Consider the following 18,253-nt stretch of genomic DNA (forward strand, 5'->3'; position numbering starts at 1 on the left):
AGTCATGAAATGAATTTGTTTCATGACTCAAGAGATGTGAAACAATTCTATTTCATGTGTTGTGAGAGTTTACATACGTGGTAGGATTGCTGAGTAGGAGGTCAGTGGGTCTGTATTACAAACCTGCGCCTTGTCTTCTGGATCTGCAGCACTCCTCCCCACATAGTCCAGCAGATGTTCAGGTTAGCAGTTCAACTCCTGGCACAGGGAAGGGGCAGAGCCAACCACTATCATATGAGCTTGAAGGGTTGATTTTATGAGCCCTGAAATACATGGCATGTTGAATGGTACCTATTACTTATCAAAGATTAATTGGCAATGGACATTAAGATTCAGTGACAGTTTCCACAAGGTCCTAATGACAACTAATGACAGGAAAGGACACAAAACTGCCTACAACTGATCAGTTAATAAATAAATCATCTTCAAGATTGGCAAAGAGAATTTATCTTAATACATTTGATATTGAGGTTACTCCTCTTCATTCTCTTCCCACTAAATACTTTTCTTACAGACATTTTTGCACTGCAAGTTCACCCACCCTACATTGACCGTCACCCAGTGGTAGCCTTGGTTTGAAGACCCTGCTTTTCCAGATCACTCCCTTCAGCTGCTGTGATGGGACTCCACTGCATTCAAAGTTGATTGCCAAGGTTGTGATGTATAGTCCACCACTCCAGGGCCATGGAGAAGATATTTGCTACCCCTAGTTCAGGGTATCAACCTGGTCCCCGCCAGGTGCTTTGGATTAAAACCAATCTCAGCCCAGCTAGCATAACCAATATTCAGGGATAATGGGAATTGTGGAATCTCCTTTTCTCTATCATTCGCTTCAATCAATCTATTACAGTCAATCACCTGTATTTTCTTTCTCGTCATCTCTGTCTCCCCTAGTGTTGTCCTACTCTTCCCTCACCTCTGATTCCTCCTGTTTCCTTACTTGCCATGAAATTTTCTTGCTCAACACATGCAGCTCATGAGCAGCTTTCAAGGGCTGCTAAAATGTAATGTTTTTCTTATGCCTGTTCACAATCCTGATATGCTGATGCTTTGGTACCATCTTTGAGGCTTTGTTCTTTTTCACTGCATGATCTCACCAATCAGGAATCATGTAATGAACATCACAGTGCCACATAATGAATCACATGACATCCTTTGTTCTAATTGCAGTTGTGGGGTGGACATTGTACTGGGGTTTCCTAGGTACTGGTAATTTTGTTCCCTACTAGTGTTTCCTAGCAAGATTTTGGCCCTGATCCAGCTCTAGTCATAAGTAGCTAATGGTCAGGGATGGGTATTTACATGCAAACTGAAATGCTCATTCCATTGAAAAGGGTGCCATGTGCATTGACTCCCTCTATGGTTTGACATATATTTAGATGTCCACCTTCATTGCGTTAACTTTTGACTGGATCCGCATTCAGTTGAGCATCCAAATACACATTCCTCCCATGGGAGTAACCAGGATTTTTGTTGGGGGGGGACAGGCCTTTTGTTAGGGGGGCATAACCTCACTTTGCTAGGTATTTTTATTGGTTATGGGGGGCAGCTGCCCTCCTTGCCCCCCACCGTTGGCTATGCCTGTGATTCCTCCCACATTCTGCCCCAAGTATTGAATGTAGGTGCAATTAGATTGGGAGAGGGGGAATTTTCCCAGGTGCCTTGGCGACAGGAATGTCTCCCTCCTCCCTCCGCACAACCCCTACAACCTTGCAAAGTTGAGGGAGCACATTTCACAGCAGTCCAAAACATGTTCCCACTCTTGTGTTTTGGCCTTGGCACTATCTTATACAGAGCATGCCTGTAGAATATGAGTAGCCATTTTCAGTTAAACGTGGGAGTAGGGACGGCATCTGGCTGTGATGATACATGCTGCAATTGTCATCCTCCTCCACCAGGTGACAGCTGAGGCAGGTGGATAAACAGAATCCCAAAATGCGGAATGAACATGTTCACACAGTACAGATGGTGCCATGCTGTGTATGTGTAGGGTAGTGGGCATTAGCAGCATGTGGCAGGTATAAATTTAGCCTGTGGCAGCCAGCAATTACAGAGGGGTTGGGAAATTAAACTATTTTTTTCTTTAGGAGACTTAAATTTCCTGAATAGAAGAGGGGAAGGGGAAAGTTGGAAAATCAGAAGCCCTGCCGTGTGTGCTTGTATACTGTGTAAGATTACCTGTGTGTGCATAGCGCATAGCGTTTCCGTGCACTCTGGTTTCCGTCACTGTGTTCTGTTGCGCCAGAAGCAGTTTAGTCATGCTGGGTCACATGACCCAGGAAGCTTTCTGTGGACAAATGCTGGCTCCCTCAGCCTGAAAGCGAGATAAGCGCCGCAACTCCATAGTCTCCTTTGACTGGACTTAACCGTCCAGGGGTCCTTTACCTTTTTACCTTTACCTTATGTGTGCATAGCAGAGCATGGTGTAATGGTACAGATATGCTGCTATTTCCATGTTCGTATTTCAAAATCACAGGGAGGCAATTCTGTAATTTTTGCAGCAATGCTATTAATACCTTTCATTTCTTAGGAAACCTTTTGAATTCTGATTCTGCTAATAAGAAAGTGTGTAGGTCTGTGTGGATCCTCAAGAGTAATATAACACTTCTCACATGAGCAAATCTATCATATGCTGCCCTGGTTTTATTTATAGTTAATGAGGCTTTACTGGTCTATATACATGTGCATTTTTCTATGTGCTTGTTAATGCGTCTTTGTATGCACACATGTTGTGGAATATATATCTCTGTGAGATGCCACACCTTGGAACGCTTGCTGAGTTTATATCCCAGCTGTCCACATTGCTTTGTTTGTTTATTACTTTGAACCCAGCTGTGCTCTGGGAGCTACAGCTGCCTCAATATGTTCTACATTGCCATGTGTGCATGTGCTGCATTGGCAGTTGCTGGCATTTACATGTGCAGACATGCATTGCCAAGTAAGTCTCACTCTCTGTGCACTTACACACAAAGCTATGCCCCTGTGTCAACATGCAAGGGGACACCGGGAGACGTTTATTTATAAGACAAGCTTGGATTGGTAGGTTCCTGAGTTATATCACTAAATCCCTTCCAGGCACTGTTAGTTCCACTGCAGTGAGCTCTTAAAGCCAGCCTTTGCAACAAGCTCAGAAGCTCCTGTAACCATTTCAGCACAGAATCCAGAAGGCTGGAGCCTTATGCCAGTCAGGTCTGCCGTACGAAAGGCCCTCCCCCCTACCCCCCCCCAAAGAAAATAAATAGTGCTCCTGCTGCAGATATAAAGTAATAGTGCTGTGCATTAATGGATGATATTCCATGCCAGCTCAGAGCATTTGTCATTACCTATTTGGTCAAGAGGTGCTGCACCTGCTTTTGGCTACCAAACTATTGGCTCAATAAATGGACCCTTCATCACCTGCATAGTACCTTAGGACTGTTCCCAAGACTGCAGCCAGCAGTCAGTGTTAAAGGCTGATTGCCACTGCTCTAGAATCTGCATGGGTTGGCATTTCCTTTCCAAGCACTGCTTCTGTCCTCATTTTTTTCCGGCCAGGATCTCTGCCTGTGCTGTTTTGCCATTTCTAAAGAGGCTCATGAAAAAAAAGTTGATTTCTGGGTTGAACAGAACGATTTAAGCAAGCATCACATTCCTTCAGAAAGAGGCTTCACTTTCCTTTAAAAAGGTTTTTCAGTATCTTGTTCCACATTTTCAAGGGAAATAATGGAGACATGGGCTTGTTTCACCACACACAGGGAGAACTATCACTGTCTCTGATAAATCATATGGCCTCTTTAGCCTGATACAGCTTTCTGGAAGTGGTTTTAATGTACATAGTAAGCACTGTTCTGGAACATGTTGCGGCATTTGTTCAGACCGGTTCCTTGAGCAAAATCTACCCCCAAAAATTAACTGAGAATGTCTTAATCACAACAAAAATAATTGTGCTAATCTAGACTCAAATGTGAAGGGACCCAGGTGGCGCTGTGGGTTAAACCACAGAGTCTAGGGCTTGCTGATCAGAAGGTCGGCAGTTCGAATCCCTGCAACGGGGTGGGCTCCTGTTGCTCGGTCCCAGCTCCTGCCCACCTAGCAGTTCGCAAGCACGTCAAAATGCAAGTACTGTAGATAAATAGGAACTGCTACAGCGGGAAGGTAAACGGCGTTTCCATGTGCTGCTCTGGTTTGCCAGAAGCGGCTTTGTCATGCTGGCCACATGACCTGGAAGCTATACGCCAGTTCCTTCGGCCAATAATGCGAGATGAGCCCGCAACCCCAGAGTCGGTCACGACTGGACCTAATGGTGAGGGGTCCCTTTACCTTTACCTTTACCGGCGGGAAGGTAAACAGCGTTTCCATGCACTGCTCTGCTTTGCCAGAAGCAGCTTTGTCATGCTGGCCACATGACCTGGAAGCTGTCTGTGGACAAACGCCGGCTCCCTCGGCCTATAGAGTGAGATGAGCGCCGCAACCCCAGAGTTGGACACGACTGGACCTGATGGTCAGGGGCTCCTTTACCCTTTACCTTTAGACTCAAATGTAGTCTGATTCTACATGTCTGCAAAGTATATTGCATAAACATTAACACAAACTGTAATTAGACCCTGCAGAGGTCAGGGATTCTGTAAGTTTCAAAGCTGTGCAGAAGACAGTTTTAGCAATTGTAGCTGCCCTGCTATAATTTTACAAGAATTAGGAACCTCCAGACTGTCACTGCTTTCCAGTAATGATTCAGGTGCACACCGGAACATTAGGTTTGTGCAGTTCAAGTAGATTAAAGCACCCTCATGCCCTAGGGCCACAAATCCACTTTTTTTTGCTGTTAGGAAAATAATGGGGGAATGAATGAATTGTTAACAGGCATATGTGTAAACATCCTGTAAATAAATCAAGGTAAATGCACATTGCCATATAAGCACCCCATAAACAATTCAGACTGGACATAGGCTATCCATGGCATAAGCTTTGTGCAGGGGCACAGAGAAGGCATCTGCTGAAATGCCTTCTTCTGCCCAACAATTAAAACTGTAGAAGACTTGCCCATCTATTTAAACCTGGCCATCTTACACATAGGTGAGCTGAGGGCACTGACTGAGATACCTCCCTTCCCATGCCAGCCCCCCCTCTCTCTATCTCCACGTGTGTACGTATGTGTGTTCTACAACAACAAAAGAACAAAGTTATTTACAAAAAGCACCATTATTATATGTCCAAATTTCACACACTGGCATAGGTAGAGAGTTAGATGTAACCTTTTCAGTAACAGCACTCTACTCCTTTGGATGATGATGAAGGGTTAAGTTGTAGTCGTTTAGTCGTGTCCGACTCTTCGTGACCCCATGGACCATAGCATGCCAGGCACTCCTGTCTTTCACTGCCTCCCACAGCTTGGTCAAACTCATGTTCGTAGCTTCGAGAACACTGTCCAACCATCTCGTCCTCTGTTGTCCCCTTCTCCTTGTGCCTTCAGTCTTTCCCAACATCAGGGTCTTTTCCAGGGAGTCTTCTCTTCTCATGAGGTAGCCAAAGTATTGTAGCCTCAGCTTCAGGATCTGTCCTTCCAGTGAGCACTCAGGGCTGATTTCCTTCAGAATGGATAGGTTTGATCTTCTTGCAGTCCATGGGACTCTCAAGAGTCTCCTCCAGCACCATAATTCAAAAGCATCAATTCTTCAGCGATCAGCCTTCTTTATGGTCCAGCTCTCATTTCCATACATCACTAATGGGAAAACATAGCTTTAACTATACAGACCTTTGTCGGCAAGTTGATGTCTCTGCTTTTTAAGATGCTGTCTAGGTTTGTCATTGCTTTTCTCCCAAGAAGCAGGTGTCTTTTAATTTCGGGACTGCTGTCATCATCTGCAGTGATCATGGAAGGGTTAAGTAGCTTGGCCTTTTCACATTTCTCTGAAGATCAGTACAGATTAGGTTGAAATGTCTCTAGAGATGCCTTTCCCATTGTGGTGCCTTCTTGATTATTTGGACTGCAACTCCCACCAGCCCCAGCCTGCATGGAAGGCCCCACATTGGGGAAGGCTGTTGTAGAGCTTGTTTCCCATGAACCCCATCACCTGACATGGAACAGAACAGACCATCCTAGTTTAGAGAAGGCAAGAAGACATGCATCAATAAATCTCGGTCATGGTATGATCCCCATCCTAAGCATAGCATTCCCTTTTTGAAGGTGTTTTGCCTTACCGTGTGACCTGATAGTGGTTCATTCCTGACTGACAGCAGACACATCATTCCTGATGTTGTATAATGTACCCTTAGACTTGAGCAGGGCTTTGAAGAGTGATGTTTTTATGAAGTCTATAGAATAGACAGGAATATATGTGTCCTAATAAGATGGTAATGCGATGGGGGGAGGGTCCAATCTATCTAAGCTGTGGTGTACATTATCTCCCCCAAACATTTCTCTCTCCCTCCAAGGACTGGAGAAGATGCTTTCCAATTCCAAACACTTTCTCTCTGAATTTAATTCCTCTCTGGATTTATTGCAGACAGGGGGCAGAGAAGGCAGACTGGGTTTGCGAAGGGAAAGGCAGACAGAACTGAGACACAGCAGAAGGGTAGGGCATGCTTTGGTTTCCTAAGGGAGCAATGGAAGTACTGTACTGTATCCTTGTATTCCCAGCTTCTTCATTTCCACTAAGCCCCTTCTTGCCCCTCATGCATCCCTGCGTGGCCCCCATTGTTTGCTTGAGAGATGGGCAAGGGACACTTAATATCTGTGACCATCTGTTCATGAGAGCATTCATGTTGACAGCAATCGCTAGCCAAATGGGAGGCCTTCCATAGCAGCCACCTCACAGAGCTTGTTTGCAGAGTCACTAACCTAGCCTGGGATGACAACATTTTAATAGGCTGTAGTAAATTCAAAGAGCCACAAAATGACCAATGACTCTTGCCTTGCCATCTCTAGCAAGCTTTATAATTTGTATCCTGGGAGGACGGGAAGGGTACTGAAGTAATAATAATCCTGAGTATAGGAAAAGAGAATCTAGCCTTGTTTACTTCCATAGGCTGCTGCATGGGACAGAAACACCACTGGGATCAGCTTGTCAAACTTCAGCATATTCTGCATTGCACTGCCATTAGTGCAGATAAAGAGAGGAAGCTCCTATCTGCTTCAAGTGCTGTGTGTTGTGGGCCTGGTATTTGTTTATTTGTGATTTGGCAATACCACTAAAAATTCAAGGAAATGGGTACATTGTAACTTGAAGGATGCACCTTGAAGGATGGAGGGCTGCAGGAATGTTAATTTTGCTCTAACAAGAAGCCATTTCTTCCTGCAAAGGAACCCTGAAATGTAGTGCTTATCAAGGACAAGACCTGGAATGGCTTCCACACCTGGAATGGAAGGGGCGGGTGCCATCTTGCTCTTTGCCTCAGGTGGCAAAATGTCTTGGGCCAGCCATGGTTCCTTTCAAAGTTTGCATGATCTTTCTTCTCATCTTTTCTTATCCCTTGCAGTGCATGAGGTCTGCAGAGTGGCTGAACATTTTGCCATAAACTCCAAGGGCCACAAACCATGTCAGGCTCCTATGATGAGTCTGCGGCATCTGCTGAGGAAATAACTGACAGTTTCTGGGAGGTAAGAGTCCCCTCGGCACAAACCACATACATATATTCTGAAGAAACACTGGCTGAGGAGGGAGGCAGCATAATACAGTCCCTCCAAGGTCCAACCAAAGCTTCCCTCATGCAAATGAGATTCCTGATTGGTGGTCCTGATTGACTTTTGAACCCAAGGTTCTAGAGAAGGGAAGCCATGCATTGCCATAGGCTTTCAACAGCAGTGCAATGGATTTTTGCAGAAGAAAAGGGTAGAAGATGGAGAGAACCTTCTGGATAAAAGCAGTGTTGATCATATACAGTTTGCTCTTCTGATGCTTTTCCTTCTAGAAGATGTTGTCCCCACAACTTAGGCACCTTCTTAATACTTAATTTCTAAAGCAAAAGTTTCCAGAGCTCACGAGCTTCTGGAAGCCATGCTTCTACCCTGGAACCTCTACCTTCTAATCTAACTAGTTGTGGTTACTCACTGGTTAAAAAGGGGCACATTTTGCTGACATGGCTGGCACCTGCAGAGTGGGCCCCTTATTCTGCATTGTGGGGGGGGGGTTGCAGTCAAAGGGGGGGAAAGTGACCTTGCTAGTTGTATTAGTGTGAGAGGAATTAGTGATCCGATGGAATAGGATCATCCATCTGACCAGTCCAGTTCAGTCAGCTTTGCTTGTCTTCAGTAGAGTAAATCTAATTGGCTAGTTAGCACTGTGCCATCATCACATTCACTAAATGACCTCTGATTCACTGATATCATGTAGGGTAGCAGTGAAGAACATCTGGCCCACAGACCTTATTGGCCTTCTCCATTTGGCCAAACCAGGCCATTTTGGCCAAGCCATACCCTCCTGACATCAGGTGTAGGGTAGGTAAAGATGCAGCTGGGGCAAAGGGGTTTTTCAGACGGTGCTGATCAGCAGGTTGGCAACACTTGCAAAGCCCCATGCACATCGCTTTTCAAGCACAGACAACCAGCTGATTGTTGGTGCTTGCAAAAGCTCGGTGCACTGCACTTTGCAAGCAGTGATCTGCTGACTTGCATGGCACTGTATGTGGCTCCTTGCAAGCCCCCCAAAGCAGCTGATCATGGGGACTGCAAAGAGCTGTACAGGGGGCTGTGCTAGCATAAATAATCATCGGATTAGCCCCACCCACATGTCAAACTTGTGGCTCACGTTGGGTTGGAGAGATAAGAATCTGTTATTCTTTCTGCTCTCCTGGTTGCTCAGAGCCAGGCTGGCCTCCAGGACTATCTTTGGGACTACAGCTAGTCACTCGTACCATGCAGCTGTTCATGTGTCTGGCAGGTAGGGAACTACAAACGGACGGTGAAACGGATTGATGATGGATATCGGCTGTGCAATGACCTGATGAACTGTGTCCAAGAGCGGGCCAAGATCGAGAAGGCATATTCCCAGCAGCTGATTGATTGGTCCAAACGGTGGAGGCAGCTAATAGAGAAAGGTATTTCTCCTCCATACTGGGGTGGGGCAGAATGGGGGGAGCAGGTGGGAAATGGAAGAAACAGGAGCAGCAATTTGCAAGGTGGCATCAGTCCTTCCTCCCCACCCTCTGCGTAATGTAGAGGAAGAATGTTTCTCCAGGAATTATTTTAGATTAGTTTCATCTAATAGTAAAAGCTATGCTGGGGCTCTGTGAACAAGGCATGGGCCTTCCCAGAGTATTAGTTATTTATTCAGAAATTTATTGTTTCCAAGTACACATTTGGCCCAAGAAGTTTTCAATAAACAGATAAATTAGAATAGTAATGCACAACAAAGCCCAACATATTAAGCTATTCATAAAATGAGTCAGATCAGCTAAAACCTCATGAGCTTTGTAAGCACAACAAGAGTTTTAAAAATCTCACTTCTTTCTTGCAGCCTGATGAAATGCATGTTTACAAAGATGCAGGCCCTACTGTGTCCAGCAGGACGTACTCCCAAATAAGTGTGCATACAATCACAGTCCATGGTTGATGCATATTAGTGCAGACCCATCGGCTATGCTATTTGGAGTGGGTGGGGCTGTTGCTGAGTCCAGCGGCTCCTGGAGGTCCACAGGTTTCTCACCCCCTGCTCTAAGAACTAGAGCGCCTAGATATTGTTCAAGGCTCTTGTCACTATGTACTTCTCGGTTCTCTGCCACAGTGTTCCAACCAGCAAACTGGCAAAGGTTACAGCCCCTTGATAGATTGTGAGTTCATTATGTGTGTGGCCTGCAAGGGAGGAACAGGGTCTTATTTCAGGATGCCAATGGTCACCCCAGCCTTGCTGGTGCTCTCGGTACATAGGCCCACAGTACGGCAGTTTGGAGAAAGCGTGGATGGCCATAATGACAGAGGCGGACAAGGTGAGCGAGCTGCATCAGGAAGTGAAGAATAGCTTGTTGAACGACGACTTCGAGAAGGTGAAGAACTGGCAGAAGGATGCCTTCCACAAACAGATCATGGGAGGCTTCAAGGAGGCCAAGGAAGCAGAGGATGGTTTTCGGAAAGCACAGAAACCCTGGGCCAAGAAGATGAAGGAGGTAGGAAGGGCTGGAGGAGGAGAAAAGGGCAGAGTGACTCATGAGTTCAATCATTTTATGGAGGAAAGGAACCCAACAGCTTCCTTGGGCTGTGGTTGAGAGAGCATCCTCATCCCATTTTAGCCACAGAACCCTAAAGTGGGATGTGGGCAGGAGCCTGTTTTATCTTAAGAGAATCAAGTCATACCTGCAGGATAATAGAAAGATCACCATGTGTGGCACAAAAAAGGATCCTGTTGCCTATGTATCCAATGTCTGTAGAGCCCTACCTTCATGGTTTAGTTTATACTTTCATAGACCTAGATGGGTCTCCGTGTGGCTGAGGGACATCCTCATTCATACACGCGCACGCACACACACGCACACACACACACACACACACACACACACACCCTTAGGAAGTAAGAAGTATTCGCCAGTTCTCTAGTAATCTACATATAGCTGTGAACCACATAATTTGACTTTGCAGAACCTGATTAATTCTGAAAACCAGAGCTTTCATTGTAACAAGAAAACTCAAGTTTCTAGTCTTCATGGTTACAGAGAAAGCATTGCTATGTACTTGTGCAGTTTACTACAGTAGCCAAATTGGGTTTCTAAGCACAGAGTTTGGATTTTTTGAAAGCATGGGCAATGGGCTTTATGAAGGGTGGGTGGAATTGTAATGGAGAGGAATTCTTTGTTTCAGGCAAAAGTGAGCATTTCTGGCCTCAATCTTATTGCAGCAGTTTCATAAGAAACAGGGGATAGGAATGTTGTACTGGGCCTCAGCAGTCACCCTTTCCTTCTTTCTCAACTCAAACCAGCTGGAAACAGCCAAGAAAGCGTATCACCTGGCATGCAAAGAGGAGAAGCTCGCCATGACCCGAGAAGCCAACAGTAAAGCTGAGCAGTCCATCACTCCAGATCAGCAAAAGAAGCTGCAAGACAAAGTGGAAAAATGCAAGCAGGATGTGCAAAAGGTAGGAGTGACCACCAAGGATATAGACAAATTGACACACATGGATATTTCTCCCTTTGAACATCTGAGAAACGCAACCATCTTCACATGTAGATAAAGGCTCAGACAAACAAAAGTAACAAATGCACGCACAATGTTTTACAGTATGTGCATGCACACTCTTACACAAACATGAACAACCTTCTAATACATTCACTTCCTCATCCTTACACAAAAGGCCCTTTATCATCCTTGCCCCTCTGCATGCCTGCCCCCCCATCTGTTGTGCTCACATCCATATTCTCTTATCGTTTTGTTTCTCTCCTACAGCACAGTTCACACCATTCTCACATGCATCCACTCATGTACATCCTACTCATCTTTACACATGCATTCTTTTTCTTGCTCACATGATCCAGGTGTAATTGAGTCATGCAAGTCTGCTTTGCCCCTGCTTGCCCTTTTTCCTCCCTGGTCATCGGCACTGCAACATTCTCAGTAGCACCCAGGGATGGGGGAACCAGTAGAGTTGGGAAGAAGTCCATACTCCTACTTCCAATGTGCCTTGGCTTTGAGGAAAGCTTTACATTTGCTTTGGTCCCCTGTAGCTGACTTACAAAATTTTCACTTGCTAACACAGGAGAAGCCTGCAGCAATGATCTTGCCCAGTGTTTCTCAACCAGTGTGCCTCCAGATGTTTTGGGACTACAACTCCCATCATTCCTGACCACTGGTCTTGCTAGCTAGGGATGATGGGAGTTGTAGTCTCAAAACATCTGGAGGCACACTGGTTGAGAAACACTGGGCAAGATCATTGGTTTCTCTTCACCAACAATTCACTTCCTACCTCGCTGCTGCTTTTATGGCACTAAGGCCGTGAAAAATAGTGTGGGCAATGATACCCTCTGCCCTGTGCAGCATCTGTCAGTCTCTCTCCTGCCTCTCCCCACTACTGTGAGGTGAATCTGGTGACCTACTTGCTGCTACACAGGAGCTGGAAAAATAATTCCTCCATAATGCCTTACTGCCCCAGAGCTGGTAATGCAGTTCTGGGCACTGGGCAGGATTCACCTAACGATCCCCATCAGCAGCTTTCCTTGCCTCTCCTTCTTGCTGTATCCCCTAAAATTGGCTTGGGGGTGGGGAAGAACCACCAGAACAGCATGCAGGAGGAGAGGATGGGGGGGGGTTGTTCCATTGCTTCCTTGATATCCACTGTCTTTGGTTTCTTTCATGTTTATGAAACATATACTGTACACCAGGCACCCCCAAACTGTGGCCCTCCAGATGTTTTGGCCTACAACTCCCATGATCCCAAGCTAACAGGACCAGTGGTCGGGGATGATGGGAATTGTAGTCCAAAACATCTGGAGGGCCGAAGTTTGGGGATGCCTGCTGTACACTATCTGAACCTCTTTATCAGGTCTTGATACAAGTTCATGCATGGCTCTTGAGCAGTCCATAGTGAACTTGGGACTTCTGTTCCCATTCATTTCTGTATTGTGTTTCATCAACAACATTTATTCTTTTCTGAAGCAATGCCACAGAGCCTTCCAGAAGTCTTCTCTATAGATGGCTGCAGCTGACTTAAATTAGTTTTAATTCAGCGCTACTCTGAAATAAACCTAGGCAGTCAAAACCTATGTAGGTACATATTGAAAACAGTGGAGCTAGATGTGTTTAAGCACACTGAATATCCAGCCCAGAAAGCCTGCCTAGGCAGGTCTTGCTGTGGGAACAGGGTGCTGTTCTTAGTAACTGGATCTTAATCTGAGTCCCCCTTTTGTGTACACAGACCCAGGACAAGTATGAAAAGGTGGTGGATGAGCTTAGTAAGTGTACCCCACAGTACATGGAAAGTATGGAGCAGGTCTTTGAGCAATGCCAGCAATTCGAAGAGAAGAGACTCATCTTCTTGAAGGAGGTGCTGTTGGACATCAAGCGGCACCTGAACCTGGCGGAGAACAACAGGTATCATATTTTCCCGCAGTTGCTTCCAGGTAACCTGTTTATTGAGCATTCATCCCGATTTGCTTGCACAAGGTTTGCTGGGAGGTTAGACAGTGTTGGCTATTTATTGTGCATTCATTCTGATGTGCTTGTGGAGAGATTATATGACATTGCAGCAAGCAATGGTCGCCCCACACTTTCCAGTGTGTTTTTCTGTTACTTTCCTTATCACAAAAAGTCTGACTTTGAGGGGGAAAGAGGTTTCTTGTGCAAGAGCATCAAATCAACTTTTAACTGGGTAGCATGAATTTGCTAGAGTGTGCTTGAATCCCACCTGAAAATAGCAGCAATCTGGAAGTGCCCTGAAACTTTGAAACAGACCTGTAGAAAATGTCAACAACTCTTTAAAACATTCTCTGCTGCTGTGCTTTAGCACAAAAAGAAATCTAGAGCTCCTAAATGTTCTGCATGCAGCATTTGGGAGAGCCTCACTTCTTGAGGGCCTAGTGAAACAGATTTATAGGAAAACAGAACAGAAAAATGCAGAAATAAGGTGACAGAGCAATGCAAGGCTTTGGAAGGACCCTGATCTGTTTTGGGGAGGTTATTAATACTTCAACTTGGGGGCGGGGAGTCCCCTAAAAGAATAACCCCAATTCCCCTTGTTATTCAGCCTCCTCACAGAGCTGTGTAACACCAATCTCAACCTGCTGCACATGTAGATCCAGCCATAGAAGGAAGCTGAAGAGAGAAGAGTTGCCATTCTCATTAACAAGCTTCTAGTATATCTTTTAGGGCAGCAAGGGGACATTCAGTGGCAGAAGCAAATTAATTCACAGTCCCCAGACAGCCAGTGCAATGTCTGAGCAGATGTGTGGCGCATTAGCAGCAGCAGTGTTTATTTTTCAAGTACCAGAAGCATGCCTGGTTATTTTATACGTATAGGCCTACACAAAATTTGAACTGTATTATTGTGGGGGAGATGGGTAATGTGTAATTTAGTAAATTCTCCATCCACAGTTGGGGAATATGTGTGTGTGTGTGAAAGAGATCTCAGGCTGCCTTGGGGGGATGGGGGGGGACACAAAAACATTTGATATATTATAGGTATTGTTTAGAGCTGAGGCCTCCAAGGCTGGGAGAGATGGCTCTCAGCATCCCAAAATCTGTAACTGCAGATGAGGTGACAGTGAGTGTGTGTGTTACTGTGCAAACCTGGAGCCTACCAAATGGTGGCTGCTGTGGGTTTCAAATCTTGAGAGCCACCCTAAACTAGGAGGAGGCCTAGTGGAGCTCATAAAAACATTGGGATATTTTTCCTTTCAGAAATTCTATACAGTGGTACCTCAGTTTACGAACTTAATCCGTTCCGGAGGTCCGTTCTTAAACTGAAACCATTCTTAAACCGAGGTGTGCTTTCCCTAATGAGGCCTCATGCCGCCAGTGCCCTTCCACCATTCGGCTTCCATTCTTAGACCAAGGTAAAGTTCACAAACCGGGACACTACTTCCAGTTTTGTGGAGTTTGTAAACTGAATAGTTCTTAAACAGGGCTGTTCTTAAACTGAAGTACCACTGTATTAGCTAATGCAGCTCCCAGCAACAAGCAACAAGTCCAAAGGTTCTCCCTGCTGTAGGAGCTGTAGCTGGAAATCTAAGAAGGTTGAAAGCTTGAGCCAGGGCTGTCTAAATAATTGTCATAAGCACAAAGTATGTTTCTATCTGCATCTTGTGGATGCATTGGTGGACAAAATGCCTATCATAAGACCACTGCAAGGAAAAAGTTAGTTTGGATTGCACAATCCTGAAACTAAAGGTCATAAATGTGTCAGAAGCTAAATTGATTGATTGATTGATTGAAAACACTTCTACACTGCTTAATAATTCAGAATTTCAAAGCAGTACACAAAAAATATAAAATCCTATATGCAGTAATACAGTTTTCTCCATCTCCACAATGGCCAACATAATATACCAACCAATATCAATGATAATGATAACGATAATGATTATTATTGATTTATTTATACCCTGTCCATCTGGGGTGTACTCTGTACTACTCTGGGCAGCTCCCAACAGCATAATAATAATAATAATAATAATAATAATAATAATAATGTGATAAAACATCAAACATTAAAAACTTCCCTAAACAGGGACTACTTGGATGAACAGGAAAGGCTTCAGAATCTGCCAAAAACATATAGCGGTGATATGATACACCCAGAGGATAGCTCCTCAAAGACAGTAGGAATAAGCCCCAAATAAAGAAGGTATCCCAAATAAAAATGAGCCATCATTGCTTGAAGGTGAAGAACTTGAAAGGAAAATGGGCTGTCCTTGGAGATAGATATTTTACAATCTTGCTTAAACAGCCAGATTTTTTGGTAAGGATGCTCAGACACCTCTATAATGAATCACAGATGGCATAGCAGCAAAGTCACACTGCCATCCTCCTTGCACTTCAAAGCCAGTGCTGGTCCAATTTATGTGTGCTGCTTGCGCCCCCTTGTGCTTACTTAGAACAATCTGAGTGCTCAGGTTTCCTTGGTTATAGATGATGAGCGCAAGAGGCTGCCTTGGCTCAACATGGACTACACCGGCAAGCAGCAACTCTCCAGGGTTTCACAGATAGAGAGGAGCCTTTCCTAGCCGTATCTTAAGATGCTAAGGATTGAACTTGGGAGCTTTTGTATGAAAAGCATGTGCAACAGCCCTTCCCCAGCTGCTGCTTTTGCCACATTACTCATGCTTAGTATTGAGAGAAGTGTGTTTGCTTGTATGTCTGTTTGAAACAAGCAGTTATGCTAAGGTGTACCGTGAGCTGGAGCAGACCATCCGCACTGCCGATGCGCAAGAAGACCTACGGTGGTTCCGCAACACTAGTGGCCCAGGAATGCCCATGAACTGGCCTCAGGTAGAGGTAAGAAGCTGTCCTCTTACGCCGAAACCAGAGGTGGCTGCAATTCTGTAGCTCAGTATAATCTACACCAGGGTTTCCCAAACTTGGGCCTCTAGCTGTTTTTTGGACTGCAATTCCCATCATCCCTGACCAGTGGTCCTGCTAGCTAGGGATGGTGGGAGTTGTAGTCCAACAACAGCTGGAGACCCAAGTTTGGGAAACCTTGATCTACACTGACTAGAAGAGTCTTTATGGGATTTCAAACAGAGTTGTCTCCCATGCCTAACTGGAGATGCAGTTGATTGAACTTGGGACCTTCTGCATGCAAACAGGTTCTCTACCACTGAGCTGTGACCCTTCACTTTATGTCAGGTAGGCTGTAGCCTGCAGATTCAACAGCTGCTAGCCTCAGTTGGTCTCTTGAGCTTTGATATTCAGAGAAGCAATTTGCCACTGAATGCTAGCTGCTGAGGAGCAAGAGCAGGAGAAGACTACTGCCTTCGTGCCCTGCTTTGGGGGTTCCCAGAGGCACCCAGTGGGGCCACTGTGGCAGAAAGGAAGGCAAGAGGAAACAGGGCCCTTCTTATGACTAGAACTGGGGGTTAGAAGAGCAGTGTGACGCTGCTCCTGTTAAGAAATCAATGGCACATTTCCTTGGCTGCAGGAGTGGAACCCAGATGCAGCAGCACAACCAGTAGCAAGGAAAGAGAAACCTCCAAAAAAGACTGAAACAAGCAACGCATCCAATTCCAGTGGGGGTGGGGAGGCAGCAGCACAAGCTGGGGACCGTGGCAGGTGAGTATGCCAAAAAATCCTGGGAACTGGAGGCCATAGAGTGCCGCTGTGCTTAGCCATCTCCGGGGGCTTTGTGCTATAGTATCGGTTCTCATGGTGCCCTATTGCATTGCCAGCGTGAGCAGCTATGATCGTAGCCAAGCCTACGCTGCCGAGTGGTCAGATGACGAGGGCGGCAACACCTTCAACTCCAGCGAAGCCAATGGTGGTGCCAACTCCTTCGAGGAAGAGCCAGCTGCGAAAGGCGTGCGCGTACGAGCTCTGTATGACTATGACGGGCAGGAGCAGGACGAGCTGAGTTTCAAAGCAGGTATGTCGTAAGATTTGCTAAGTGGTGATGGCTGAGATGAACAGATGACAGATTGCTGCCTGGGCTAGTGCTGTTTCACAGATACTGGCCACAACCTCCTTGTTGTCTATGCTCTAGTAACCTCAAGGTTAGATTACTGCAATGCGTTATACGTAGGGCTGCCTCTGAAGACTGTTCAGAAACTTCAGCTAGTGCTGAATTGAGTGGCCAGGTTGCTCACTGGACAAGACAGGTTGAGCACATTACACCAATCCTGGTCCAACAGCACTGGCTACCAATTCATTTCCAGGCCCAATTCAAAGTGCTGGTTTTGACCTATGAAGCCTTAAACGGCTCAGGACCGCCTCTTCCCATATGAACCTCCCCAGACCCTGAGGCCCTTCTTCGTGTGGCTCCTCCTCAAGAGGTCTGAAGGGTGGGAACACACGAGAATGGGCCTTCTCTGCAGTGGCTCCCCTTCTGTGGAATGCTCTCCCCAGGGAAGTTCACATGGCGACTTCATTATACACCTTTAGGCACCATGCAAAACCCTTCCTCTTTATTCTGTATTTTTATACCATTATTTTATCCTGTGAACTGCCCTGAGACCTGCAGGTATAGGGCGGTATGCAAATTTAATTGGTGGTGATGGTGGTGAAAACATAGATGTTCCTGCAGCTTGTACATATGTGCTCTCACCTTAAGTTCCCCAGAAGTGATGCCAGGTTTGGGAAGGCTCCAGACAATATACTTTCTGTAGGGTCCCATTACCCCGACCTTTCATACCACCACCTGTTACCTTGGCCTCCCCTCCCTCCCTGCCACTGTTGTTCCCCTTTTTGTGTTTGGAGGACTCCCTGGTCCTGAATGGGGTAACTGTGTCCCTGAAGGACCAGGTACGCAGCCTGGGAGTCATTTTGGACTCACAGCTGTCCATGGAGGCACAGGTTAATTCTGTGTCCAGGGCATCAGCTCCATCTGGTACGCAGGCTGAGACCCTACCTGCCGGCGGACTGTCTTGCCAGAGTGGTGCATGCTCTGGTTATCTCCTGCTTGGATTACTGCAATGCGCTCTACGTGGGACTACCTTTGAAGGTGACCCAGAAACTACAACTAATCCAGAATGCAGCAGGTAGACTGGTGATTGGGAGCCGTCGGGACCACATAACACCAGTCCTGAGAGATCTACACTGGCTCCCAGTATGTTTCTGAGCACAATTCAAAGTGTTGGTGTTGACCTTTAAAGCCCTAAACGGCCTTGGTGCTGTATACCTGAAGGAGCGCCTCCACCCCCACCGTTC

At 45.9% G+C, this 18,253-nt stretch overlaps 1 protein-coding gene across 2 annotated transcripts in view; it reads left to right on the forward strand.

Moving 5' to 3' along the window:
- The window catches only part of PACSIN1 (protein kinase C and casein kinase substrate in neurons 1), a 57,704-nt gene that overhangs the window by 34,011 nt on the left and 5,440 nt on the right, over positions 1–18,253 (forward strand). Inside the window, exons 2-9 of one of the 2 annotated variants that reach the window (XM_088674198.1) lie at positions 7,456–7,576; positions 8,856–9,012; positions 9,842–10,077; positions 10,884–11,039; positions 12,813–12,988; positions 15,769–15,889; positions 16,533–16,663; positions 16,780–16,973. In XM_088674198.1, the coding sequence (XP_088530324.1) occupies positions 7,514–7,576; positions 8,856–9,012; positions 9,842–10,077; positions 10,884–11,039; positions 12,813–12,988; positions 15,769–15,889; positions 16,533–16,663; positions 16,780–16,973 (1,234 nt within the window). In that variant the 5' untranslated portion in view covers positions 7,456–7,513. Of the gene's footprint in view, positions 1–7,455; positions 7,577–8,855; positions 9,013–9,841; positions 10,078–10,883; positions 11,040–12,812; positions 12,989–15,765; positions 15,890–16,532; positions 16,664–16,779; positions 16,974–18,253 lie in introns of both variants that reach the window. The other variant, XM_035123981.3, reaches the window with a different exon arrangement.

This window comes from Zootoca vivipara, chromosome 7 (assembly GCF_965207765.1).
Source record: "Zootoca vivipara chromosome 7, rZooViv2.hap1.1, whole genome shotgun sequence".
Taxonomy (NCBI): domain Eukaryota; kingdom Metazoa; phylum Chordata; class Lepidosauria; order Squamata; family Lacertidae; genus Zootoca; species Zootoca vivipara.